This window comes from Drosophila santomea, chromosome 3R, assembly GCF_016746245.2.
Source record: "Drosophila santomea strain STO CAGO 1482 chromosome 3R, Prin_Dsan_1.1, whole genome shotgun sequence".
Classification (NCBI taxonomy): Eukaryota; Metazoa; Arthropoda; class Insecta; order Diptera; family Drosophilidae; genus Drosophila; species Drosophila santomea.
Window position 1 is genome coordinate 107,783 of NC_053019.2, and position 12,664 is coordinate 120,446.

The following is a 12,664-nucleotide window of genomic DNA, read 5'->3' on the forward strand; positions in this document are numbered from 1 at the left end:
TCATAGGAAGAAACGTCTCGTTATTGACTTCAGGAAACTGAATCAGAAAACAATTGATGACAAGTATCCTATACCATCCATGTCGACCATACTGTCGAACATTGGAAAAGCTCAGTACTTCACGACTCTTGATCTGAAGTCGGGCTTCGATCGAATTGAGCTCGGGGAGCGCGATCGGGAAAAGACTGCTTTTTCGGTCAACAACGGCAAGTATGAATTCTGCAGACTTCCTATTGGTTTAAAAAATGCCCCTAGTATTTTCCAACAGGCCATAGATGATGTTCTGAGAGAACACATCGGTAAAACTTGCTATGTCTACGTCGATGACGTAGTCATTTTCTCCCAAACAATGGAGAGTCATGTCAACGATATAAAGTTCCAAAAACTTTGTGCGATGCAGGCATGAGAGTGTCTGTAGAAAAATCTAAGTTCTTTATTTGGGATTCATAGTGTCCCGAGGGGGAATTAAAACTTCACCTGAAAAGGTTAAGGCTATAAAAGAATGTCAACCTCCATCCACATTGTTCAGTCTCAGGTCATTTCTGGGATTGGCCAGTTATTATAGATGTTTCATAAAGGGATTTGCTAGCATCGCAAGACCTCTGACGAATATTCTTAAAGGTGACAACAGAAAAATTGGTGCAAACCACTCAAAGAAAGTCAAACTGGAACAGACCAACGAGCAGCGAAAATCATTCGAAAAACTAAGAAACACCCGGAGTCTGAGGATGTCGTGTTGGCATACCCAGATTTCACTCAACCATTTGACTTGACCACTGACGCTTTTGGAAGCGGCCTAGGCAATAGTATGGGCACTTCAAAATCTTATAAATTATTTATGTGGTGTAAAGAAGTTTAACATCATCACCGACCATCAACCGCTGACCGGTTCAATGTCAGATAAAAATCCGAATACCAGGCTCAAAAGGTGGAAAGCGTTTGTTGATGAACATAACGCACAAGTGTTCTACAAGCCGGGAAAAGAAAACCACGTAGCCGACGCCTTGTCGCGGCAAAACATAAATGCATTAGATAATGATACACACTCCGACATCGCTACTATCCACAGCGAGTAGTCGCTGACCTACACTGTATAGGCAACAGAAGAACTTGTAAACTGTTTCAGGAACCAAATAGTGATCGAACAGGCGGATTTCCCGTCTATAAAGTCAATCATCCTTTTTAAATCAAAAACGCGTCACATTGTGCGATTTACAGACCGCACACTAAAAGATTTAGTAAAAATAGATGTCGTCAATGCAATCCACTGCGTGCAACCAATACTCGCCTTCATTCAGCACGATTTAATCGTCGCTTTTCCCTCGACGACATTAAGACATTGCAAGAGCTTGGTCATTGATATAACAAACAGTACCGAGCAAAGGGAAATTATGTCCACGGAACACAATAGAGCCCATAGAGCAGGACAGGAAAACGTAAAACAGGACTTTCGTGACTACTTTTTTCCCAAAATGGGCCAGCTAGCGGCAGAAATCTCCGAAAATTGCAGAACGTGTTCCAAAATACAATCGTCACTTAGTGCAACAAACCATAGCGGAAACACCATTCCCGGTTATACTGGGAAATTTTATCCACATAGATATATTTTCAACTGATCAAAAGCATTTTCTAACTTGTATCGACAAGTTTTCAAAATTCGCTATAGTCCAACCAATCGATTCAAGAGCAATCGTAGATATCAAAACTCCGATACTACAAACTAATAAATTTGTTCCCCAAAATAAAAACGGTTTAGTGCGACAATGAAAGGTCTATCAACTCACAAACCATAGGAACCATCCTAGAAAATAGGCATACAGGTGTCAAATGCGCCCCCGTTGCACAGCACATCTAATGGCAAAGTTGGGAGATTTCATAGCACCCTAGCGGAAATCGCACGGTGCATCAAGATAGATCAAAACATAACCGAGGCGACCGACCTTATTCTATTCGCAACAATAGAATATAACAGAACTGAAATAGTTCCTCATGAAATAGTTCACGCTATTCCACCAGATCTTGCGGGCACAATAAGAGACAAGATTAAGAGGTTCAAGAGAAAACACTTAAGTTCTCAAATGACCACAAAGGCAATAAGCAGTACCAAGTAGGCGAAAAAGTCTGGTTAAAAACCAACACACGCCTGGGTACCTAATTAACGCCACTCTGCTCAGAAGAGGTCATTGAGGCTGATCTGGGCACGACAGTGCTTATTAAATCGAGGTTGGTGAATAAGGACAACCTTCGGTAAGAGGGTGCCCAATTTTATATTTTTTATACATTTTTTATATTATCACCTTTTTATACTTTAGTGACGTTTGTTACTCTATATATTTTATATTTTTCGCACCTTCGTGAAGGAGCACATGAGACTGGTACTTGAAAAGGACTTGGAACGAGAAGACCCTCTGCTGGACACCAATATGCTCGTAGTTTTAATTTCATAGGGACTGATTTGAAAGCAAGAGCGGGGACACCTGACTCTGACGACTGGGACCAGGTGAGGCTTAGACAGGGACAGCTAACGGACTCGGTAAACGGAAAGATAGAAATAAACGACAAAATACAATTGCAGTGACTGACCTCATCCATGAATTCTATTTTAAAATCGGACAACTTAGACACAGAACATTTGTAAGAGACGATTTTGGCAAAAAACCGTGTTGTAATTCAAGAACTTTAAAATTTAATACTTGCAATCACCCTTTCCAAATTAAACGTAATAAGTCCAATAATCTTGAATGACGTTGACGTAAAGGAGATTGAAAGTAAATATACCACAAACATTAGCGTGTCAGATATTTTAGAGGTAGCTAGCATAAAAACTTTTCAAAATCTAGAACTATTGTACTTTTTAATAAAATTTCCGGCCCTTGTTAACTTGTAGAAAAATAAGAATATTCCCGGTACAGCATGAAAATAGAATCTTAGATTTCGAAACGGTAGCAAGGTCGCGGATTGCGGGACGGAAACCTTCGCCGTCAAAGACTGCAACGTATCAGCGGGCACCACCTTCTGCAGGAGATCGAAAGCGCCAACCTGCGCACAACAACTCATCTCTGGCATGGTCGCCCATTGCAACACCCAGCCTGGACACTTAGACCCAGTCACCATGTAAGACGAAGGAATGCTCGTCACCAACGATGAAACTATAAATATAACCGACGAAAAGGGAATAAGCCGGATAATATCAGGAACTTACATAGTATCATATACCGAAAAAATTAAAATAAGCGGCACTCTTTACGTCAACAATATCGGAACATCAAAGAAGAAAGCCGCAGTTTCAGCCATGGCTCAAGTAAACGTTCTGAGACATCTAGAGCGCCTTAGTCTTTCATCCATTCACGGAATGAGCGTTAACAATCTGCACCACATCAACCACCTTCAATCCCGACTGCCATCAGGCAACACCTGGATCTTTTGCTCTGTCTCCTCTACAGCCTCAATAACCCTGGTCATTATCTTTCTTATCTACCGTCTGAAAGCCAAACGTCAACAACCGCCTAAGACCATTGAATCCGGGGACGACTTCATCTTAAGGCAGTTGGCTCTAAAAAAGAACCATTTAATAATACAAACGGTTTCGGTTTAATTTGTATAAAGTTAAAACACCTGGGTTGGACAAAAATGAAACATATAAAAAAAATAAATAACTGCAATTACTATTCTTCGTTATTTCCTAGATTGTATATGCATATCGAAAACCACCTAACTGCACTTTTACTTAAAAACTAAAGTTAACTGATCCTTTTCGGATGATAGCGCATCCGATCCGGTGCGGTAAAAACTTGCAGCTGAGGGCTGGTTATATTCTGCGGTCGGATCGAAAGCAGGGAGCATTAGCGGATCTTTTCTTGCGAAACGATAGCAAAACCATAACAAAAATGTTGCGAAAACCAGAGCACCTAAAAACGAAATCGAAAGATTTGGCCCAAATCGAATTCGAAAAAAATTACGATTACCGGAGCATGCCTTGTGACAAGTCCTGAATGTGTGTTTCTGTTCAGAGTAGCACCTCTTACTCAATCTGAAGATCCATGTCATCCTACTTTCGAGGTGACAATTCACATCGGTACCGTAATAAAAGAAAAATCTGAGAAGTCAACAAAAAATTCGATTCCGAGGCTCAATAATTTTATAGCTGGCTTTAATTGGTCTAATCCTTATTCCTGCAACAAAATGGCGAATGCCAAAAATATCAATTTCTAACAAACCTCCTTGGTTTAACAAAGAGTTGACACACCTAAGAAATATTAAGTCCAGACTTTATACAAAATTTAAAAATACCGCTTCTCAGTCTATTCTTTTTCGGTGCTTAATGCTCAGTGTTACAAGAACTATTTTAACCCTTGTAAGTTCCAGTTCGCGCAGTATCCGACTTAGTTTTATAATTTCGTTAACACTAAGCGGAAAACAATTTCTTACCCATCCTCGCAATTTTTAAAAATACAACATCGGTTCAGGCAATAGCCGATCTATTAGCCAAGTTTTTTCAAACAAAATATTCTTTGTTACCTCATTCCGAACAGCGTTTCTCTGACGCGTTATCAAAGTCGAATTTAAAATTTGTGCCACACGTAACGAAAGCTCACTGTCGTTGTTTTCGTTACTGTTTCTATACATCGGACAATGATACGTTTGTGATTTTTTATTTTATAATTTGTATGAGAAGAATTACCTTTTAGGAAAGACTTTAATTTGCCTTCTTAATTTTTTTAAACAATTTGTAAATGAAAATCACTATACTTGAACTTTTAATTGTAATCACTTTTTTTTATTTGTTTTATTTCGTTATTTATTATGCGAATTTTTTTTAAAAAAAAATGGCACACACATCTGGTTGACGTTAAAAGAGGTAAATTGAAAATAAAGATGGTAGCTGGTTGATCCGTTTATCCTTTGGCTGTCGTTGGTTTAGCTGTTTACTGTTGATATGCAGGGGTTTTCACTGTTGCTTGTGCATCGTTGTTTTGCTTTTGTATTAAATATTTTTGTTTGTGTGTTGATGTTCACAGTTGTTGTGCAGCGCGCGAGTCCGAAGTGTTTTTAAAGAAAACCCGATTACGAGACCTTGATTTCTAGATCTTTTTATTACGGATTTTACGTTATTACGACACTTAAACGCGTTGGGCGTCAATTAAACCGAATACGTTTGTATTATTAAAATGTTATTTTATTAGAGCCAAGTGCTCTGAATTCTGGTATCTTACAAATCAAATTTATTAAGGCGCCAAGTCTTCAGTTGGAGGCAGCGGACCCAGCAGAGCCCTTAGTCAGCGCCTCGTGCCGTCTGGAGCATCATGCCTTCGACGGTCACCCAGCGCACACATGCCCGCCGCGCATTACGCTGACCCTAGGACATCGCTTTCGCTAAAGCGAAATGCGTTACTGGGCTGACTCAGCGTTGTCGATGTGATTGTTGGCACATCCGGTCTTGGATGGCATTTCGGCCTTGCTCGACTTGCTCGTGTGAACTTATATATTTTATTTGGTCTCAATTTCACTGTCATAGCCTTTCAGGGAATAGATGTTTGCTTATTAAGGCAAAGGTCGTAGAGTACGTGGAATCAAGACATTATAATGACGCAGTGTGAACAATAATACCTTTTTTCATTAAATGTAGTACAGTGCCAGTGTGTAACCCATATTAATAGCATTTCTCCATTTCACGAAAAAATTTGATGCTGACGCTGTTACGCAGAATTTGTGCATAAAATTCAACAAAAATCTTTATATTAATACTTTGATATTTTTCCTATTACCAACGGTCATTGATTGTAAAAGTATTGTTGTCACATCATAATCTTCAAATATGATATAAATTTGACTATCACTTTCAACGTCAAATCGTAATAAAATTTAATTCCATATCTTTACCTTTTCTTTTATGTTTTCCTAGAAATTTTAATTGGATACTACAATGGCTGACCGCCTTACACAATTGCAAGACACCGTTAATCAGGTAGCACTCCGCATTAAAAATAACTGCAATTAAGTAAATAAAATCATTGCAGCAAGCCGAGAACTTCTGCAATGCTATTGGTGTGATTCAACAAACCTCTTTTCCGAGTAAATTTGTTAATTTTGATCGCATTGGACCCCAAACGCCAAACTCGTGTCAGCCGCAAGAAGACTATGCCCAACTATTTGCACAGTTAATTGCTCGATGTGCTAAAGACATCGACACCTTAATTGAGTCGCTTCCAAATGAAGACAGCTCCATTGAACTTCAGAATTCTAGCCTTAAGAGACTTGAGATCGAAAACCAAGAAACTGCAAAAGACCTTGAGGAAGTAGTGCAAAAAGGCGAACTTTTGCTAGAAAAAATGCAGTATGCTTTGGAAAGCATTGCTCAGGCTCAATTAGATATGCAAATAACACTTAAACATGATTTGCAATAGGCGCAAATCTAACCTTTAATATAAAGGCATATTTAGTTTTAAAATTTTAAGATTATTAATTTATTGCATTTTTGCTTTATGTATATACAAAACGCATCTTTATTTAACTTAGTTAAGACTTAAACCATTTTGAACAGCACTTCTGACCTCGTTGATTTAAATGAGTGTGGCGCGCCGTTCTATGTCGGCAAATATTTCTTCGTGTGCACTACAATCGTCTATTTAAACATACCCGGTTTAGCTATATTAAGTATTAGCTGGTTTTAACGGATATAACAAGAAATTTACACTTTTTCTTTTCCTCATATATTGCTACTTTGTTGTTTATTGACGTTATGCAAAACAATGATTTATATAAATTTAGTCATTGTTTTAGTTGAACAAAACTTTTCTGCAAGTTATAAAAAAAATACTATATGTACTTACGTATACCCCGCTTTGGATTTTATAAACAAATTAAATTGTATGAGCTCTAAAATATTTCATTCATAGTTGTAAATAAGTATTAGTTAAGTGTGCCTCGACATCCTTGGGCGCCACACAGGCACGGTATTTTTTCTTCTTCCAATGGAAATTTATAGTCGTACGTTATTTCCTCGTTGATACCAATGGGTTGCTTTGAATATATAACTATTTTTTTTTCAGATTCAATAGTTATAACCTTAGCGTAGCAGTTCGGCTGAAAAACAAAATTGTCTGTTAGAAACACATGTCAAAAAAAGCTAGATATACTTACATTGCAACTGTGATTTATAAAACGAGCTAAGTTTCCACATTTAGTTGCATCGATTATAGTTTCCATGTCGATTCGAAACAAATAGGAACTGCCAATTCCAATCGCTTCGTACTTTGTTTCTCTTAGATCAGCAACTACAGGTCGAATCATCTGACCAACATATTCAATAACCATTTCATCTGCAGCTATGGGCTCCATTGCAAATAATCCCCAATCATGTATCGCAGATTTGGCAAATTTAAGCTGTTTCTTCCGAAACTTTAGCTGATTAAATTTTAAGAGCTCTGACTCACCCATAGAACCAAAGGCTGTCAAGAGCCTTCGCTGGTTTGAGCGAGCTTCGCGGGAAATTCCTTGCATTTTGGAAATTATTTTATTGTGATGATTGTTTGTAAGTGCTGTAGGTTCATCGCTCCGATCTTCATTAAGGGAATCTTCTGTATTGGCTTTAGCGTGATGGTACTTGTGCTTAGCTTTTTCTCGAACATCTAATTTGTAAAATCCTTCAGTTCGTGCAGATCCAGTCTTATGGCGCATCAGTTCATCATCTTTTCTTCGTTTTTTTGGAGGCGGTGGCCAAAAAGCTCGGTCAGTTGTGCAGTGGTCCACCCAGTGAGTATTATTTAAAAACATACTAGAAAATAAATGCTCATGAAATTCTATAATATATAATAAGTAATAACACTCACGCATACGGCTCCTTATGCAAATGGTCCAAATAACTCATTTTTATAAAGTTTATATCTTCTGCATCAATGCCTTTTGTTAAGAAAGTGTACAAAATAACCATTTCTTCATTCTGATCACGAGTTTTATACATATCACACGGAACAAAATTTGCAGTTCTTCGTGCCAATTCGGCCCACGCATCTCTGTTTGGTGCCATTTTGTTCTTTACATTTGGCACCCTGAGGACCGAATCTTTCTTTTTCTTTTGAGTACGACTTGGATCCTTGCGAGGTCTGCCTGGACCTGTCCTCGTCATTTGGTTAACAATTGCAGTGTTTTCTGGTTCTTGTTTTAAAATGTTTTTAGTCTCATTCAACTGGCCAGATGGAAAATCGCACAAAGAAACTGATTGTGCGTGCGGCGGCAACGAATAACAATGCTCTAGCGCAACCTGGCTGGCCTGTGACGCTTGACTGGAACCGCCGTCAGAATACACTGGCGATTGAGTTCCTTTGGTTTCACCTTTTGAATTTGGATACACTTTGTTACAACCGTTTGAAAGAACATCACTCTCTACAGCGACAAATTCATTTAGATTTTTCTCAATATTTTCTACATTGACTGCAGTAATGTCAACTTTACTTGCACTTTCAAAGCATGGTTTAATTTGGGAATTAAATATTTCTCGAGTTTCGTCATTTTTATTTCTGGGGGCTTTTCCGCTTTGTACCGTGGTATTAGGGGATTGTAGGTTTCTATCCAAAGAATTTTCAACACTCTTCTCTTGTTCCTCTAAAAATTCTCGTTCTATTTGAGCCATGTACTCAGTATTTCTTCTTCTCTTTTCCTGATATTCTTTCTCCTCCTCGGAGTCGCTGTAAATTCTATTATAATCAAATACTGACTTTGGTTTACAGTCATCATTTTTTTTAATTTCTTCTTCATTGTACCCCGGTGGTGGAACAGGGGTAAGAGAGCGCCTAAATTCGTTCATTTTCGGCGTGTTTGTTATCTTTGTTAAAAATGTGGGCTCAATCACGTTTTCGTCCAATTCGAAGCAACTATCTTTACTTATTTCTTCGAGATCAGATAGAATAGTTGAAATATTTTTTTCTTGTAAAGCAGTAAACAACGTTCTATCATTATCTTCATCTGTATCGGAATATATATTATTTTTTTTTGTGTGCCTTGTTACGTTCTCTTTCTTGTTTTCATCTGAGCCCGAATCCAAACTTTTCAAAATTTTATCCCTTGTACCGACTCTGTTTTTGTTTCTAAAACTTTTTTTCCGTAGATTCCTATTTCTTTGACCATATCCTTCAGGACTATCTTCTTCACTAGTCCTTGCTTTTTCGACACAATCGCTGGCTTCATACTCAGCTTCACAAGAAGCGGAAGAAGACGAAGATGAAAAGAAACTTGAAGCACTTCCCTTTCTTTTTAAAATTAAATCAGATATTCGCGATTTATGATCTGACTCTTGAATTGGGTCTGGACCCTTAATGTTTGAACGTGCATTATTGGAGATTCTCATATTAGAATCCTCTTTTTCAGAATCTGAACATTGCACCATTTCCTCTTGGTCACTTAAATCTCTTTCCAAAAAATTTCCTTTGTTAGGTATAGGACTAGGATGTTTTCTTATACGCCGAAATGATGGCAGCTTGGGCATTGCCGCCCGTAAGCCTATACTTGAGAAGGATTGAAAATCTGCGACTTCCCTTTGGGAATTATTAAGAAGACTAATGTCAGCATTCTTTTCCTTATAGGAAGTATCTTTAATCAAATTTAAGGGTGTATTGACAATGGAGTCTGATATTTCGGATAGCGGCTTTGAACGAGCTTTTATTGTATGCTCGTCCCACCAGGTCTCAAAATTTTTAAATGCAGTTATCTCAATCATACGCTTATTAACGTCCCTTTTTAAAATCTGTTTCAGCTCCTCGACAATATAACCAATTACTTTTTTTACTTTTTTGCGTATCCCATCATTCGGATCTGATAGAGCACTTTCATGGTAGTTGTATGGCTTTGAAAACGAATCAAAATTAAATGAAGCAACGGCTTTTAAATAATCAGACTGCATGTAAGCGCCATTTGAAAAAAAACGACTTGTAGATTCCGACGGGATACCGGATAGATAGTGCCCATAGCCTGTTGCATGGTAATAAAAAGGATTTTGATTTGAATGGGAATATATGTAAGGTGACATAATAGGTTTCTCTGCACCTTCTTTAGTCTGAATAGGATCCTCATGGGAAGATAAGCTCGATAAAGACATATTGTCATCATTTACTTCTTTTTCACTTAAACTGGTTTTCGACTTGTCCTTTTTACCTATTATTTCTTCATCACTTGATATATCACTTGCTTCATTTTTGTCACTTGACTTTTTTTTGTGCTCCGAGTTGTTTGAATCGGAATTAACATCTGAAAAAACATCAGGTTTGCATTTATCTGTTTCTGAATCGCTACTATCCATTTGAAGAAAAGGTGGTGCATTCCCAAACGTTTTTCCTTTAAATATTAACGCAATTCGAGTATCTAAATCTACGTTCCCTGGATCGGAATTCAATTGTGTAACTGACTTTAATTTAGTCATGTAATTAACGTTTGACGGCACTGTCGGTTGAATATTTGCGCAGCCATAATGCGCAGTTGACTTAAAACAATTTTTATGGTGTTCCTCTTCATCCCAGTTTTCAATCTCTTCTGGTGGCGGCGGGGGTGGTTTTACTGGCTGAAAGTCGGGCTGAGGCGCGGTCCAACCTCTATGATCTGACCATTTCTGAATATTTTCAATTGAAGGGTAAGAACAGCTACTAAAACCATGGTTCGCGCTAGGCAAACTGGAACCGGAATAGTAACTAGTTATTGTATTCGATGAGCGTCTATCAGTTTCAATATATTCATGCAATGAATAGCGGTTACAATACTTAAGACTTTCGCGATCCCTTCGATCGATTTCAGCAGATCGGTCGCGATCTCTTCCGCGATACTCTCGATCTTTAGATGAGTTAAAACGATGTTCTCTCTTTTCCCTGGGCTGGTCTCGGCTTTTGTCGCGAGATCTTTTACGGTCTCGAAACGACTCTCGCTCCCTAGAACGACAATAATCGCGAGGCCGTGAATCTGAATCTCTACCTCGTTCTTTTGTCGTGATCAATATATCCCGAGAATCTTCCGGGGATATATCTTTAGAACGGCGTCGATAAAAACTACGTTTACTTCTTACTGAAGTGCCAACGTTTTCACGCATTCCACGATCACGATCATAACTTCGCTCTGGCGAGTGTCGACTGCGGTCCTTAAAATGACGATCTCTTTCCTTGTCACGATTCCAGTTTCGATCTCTACTGCGGTCTGCAGTAGGATTGCTTTTAAAAGTGGTGTAGATATCATTTACGTGTTCGCCGTTTTTTTCAAGATTTCCGTGGATGAGTTCGGTGTCCTCTAAAGCCGAATGATGTAATGTCCATTTTAACGTTTCTTTGGTACCTATCAATGGTTTTGCAGCGACTGGATTTGTAAGGCTCTCAATAGCTTTTTTTAATGTAGCACCAAAAGGGTCGCAAAACACATCCAAGATCTTAAAGACATAAATACTTTAAAAAACGCCAAAAGCTTCCAAGCTACGGCTTACCTTTCCCATTACAGACTTTTGATTGTATTTTTCAACGAATTGTCTCGCTCCCTTCGTACTATCAAAAACTATACGAGCAATGCCCATGTGTTTGTTTGTGATGGGATGATGGTAAATATGTATTTCATCAGATGTTCCACATTTGTCCAGCATGCTAGCAAGAAACTGCTTGTCGATGTTATCATTTAGGTTCACTATTGTAACTTCCACTGCAGGGGGCTGGCCCACGTAGTCGGAATCGATGACAAACCTATGGGTAAGGTCTGGGTAATAAGATGACATTTTAACTTTAGGTAATGGTTACCTTGGAATAAGAAGCATAAGTGGTTCAACAGGCCTGGCGCGTATGCGAATAAGTGGATTCCGTGGGTCCCTGGGAGTTATTGTTGGATAAGCCGGGTCTCCTGGCATTAAACCATCGTAACGATAGAGTCTGGTACCACATTTAACCAACTGTGGATCAGCTAGCAGTTTAAAGTTGCGCGGCATTTTGGAGTTGGCCAGAGACAAATCATGGTTGTTGCCGGAATTGTTGACAAGGGTAATATTACGAATGTTCTGCATCTGTGTCAAAGGAGCCTCTGTTCAATTATGAACTACCTTATCTACAACTCAGGTGCAACTGTTTAATATTAGCTTTTGTGTAAGAAAGAGGGGAGCAACTTTTGTAAAAGCTAATAAAACTGAAAAATTTGTACGAAGTTTACTGCTCCATGAATATAAAATCTTACATACCTAATTTGCTTATTAAAAAATTGGCTTATAATAGAATATCAAAATATTCGGAAAATCACAATAAAATTTTCTTCGCTTTGATTGGATTACAAAGGGATCATAAGCCAAATATATGGGTCTAATGGAAATCGTTCACGGTGCTTTTTTATTTATAGAAATAATAATGAACCTGGTTTTATCATTATTATATTGGTTGAATGTTAAATTTAACTCTCAAATATATGAAATACCAGATCACAATGCAAAAAATACACAAAAAACGAGGCTTTCGATTTGTAGGTACGATATTTGTGAAATCGATTTAGATAATAATAACCTGTTCAGACTATTGCTACAATATGGAGTTTGGAGAAAGGTTTCTCTTTCAATTCATTTAACAGTATACGGATGTTTAAAGCCAAGAAAAGTTTGTTACATACGAAACATTTTTTATGGTTTTTATGATTTTTTTAACTTTTATATATTATATTTTATTTA

General features: G+C 38.0%; 2 protein-coding genes across 6 annotated transcripts; one reads left to right on the top strand and one right to left on the bottom strand.

Moving 5' to 3' along the window:
• The first annotated feature begins 5,644 nt into the window (after window positions 1-5,644).
• Window positions 5,645-6,882, top strand: LOC120451162 (mediator of RNA polymerase II transcription subunit 21). 3 transcript variants are annotated; one of them, XM_039634597.1, is made up of 3 exons: window positions 5,645-5,786; window positions 5,903-5,965; window positions 6,018-6,882. In XM_039634597.1, exons 2-3 carry the CDS (start codon window positions 5,924-5,926, stop codon window positions 6,402-6,404), a joined length of 429 nt encoding a protein of 142 aa, XP_039490531.1. In that variant the 5' UTR covers window positions 5,645-5,786; window positions 5,903-5,923; the 3' UTR covers window positions 6,405-6,882. The 3 variants fall into 3 exon arrangements, with proteins under 3 accessions (XP_039490531.1, XP_039490533.1, XP_039490532.1); XM_039634599.1 differs by having other exon boundaries at window positions 5,685-5,780; XM_039634598.2 differs by lacking the exon at window positions 5,645-5,786 and having other exon boundaries at window positions 5,797-5,965.
• Window positions 6,870-12,411, bottom strand: LOC120451161 (histone-lysine N-methyltransferase SETD1). Of its 3 annotated transcripts, none has more exons than XM_039634595.1 (6): window positions 12,188-12,411; window positions 11,757-12,088; window positions 11,453-11,702; window positions 7,830-11,398; window positions 7,141-7,774; window positions 6,870-7,083 (listed from the first exon to the last, which is right to left on the bottom strand). In XM_039634595.1, exons 2-6 carry the CDS (start codon window positions 12,014-12,016, stop codon window positions 6,910-6,912), a joined length of 4,887 nt encoding a protein of 1,628 aa, XP_039490529.1. In that variant the 5' UTR covers window positions 12,017-12,088; window positions 12,188-12,411; the 3' UTR covers window positions 6,870-6,909. The 3 variants fall into 3 exon arrangements, with proteins under 3 accessions (XP_039490529.1, XP_039490530.1, XP_043862220.1); XM_039634596.2 differs by having other exon boundaries at window positions 11,757-12,016; window positions 12,188-12,398; XM_044006285.1 differs by lacking the exon at window positions 12,188-12,411 and having other exon boundaries at window positions 11,757-12,176.
• Window positions 12,412-12,664: the final 253 nt, after the last annotated feature.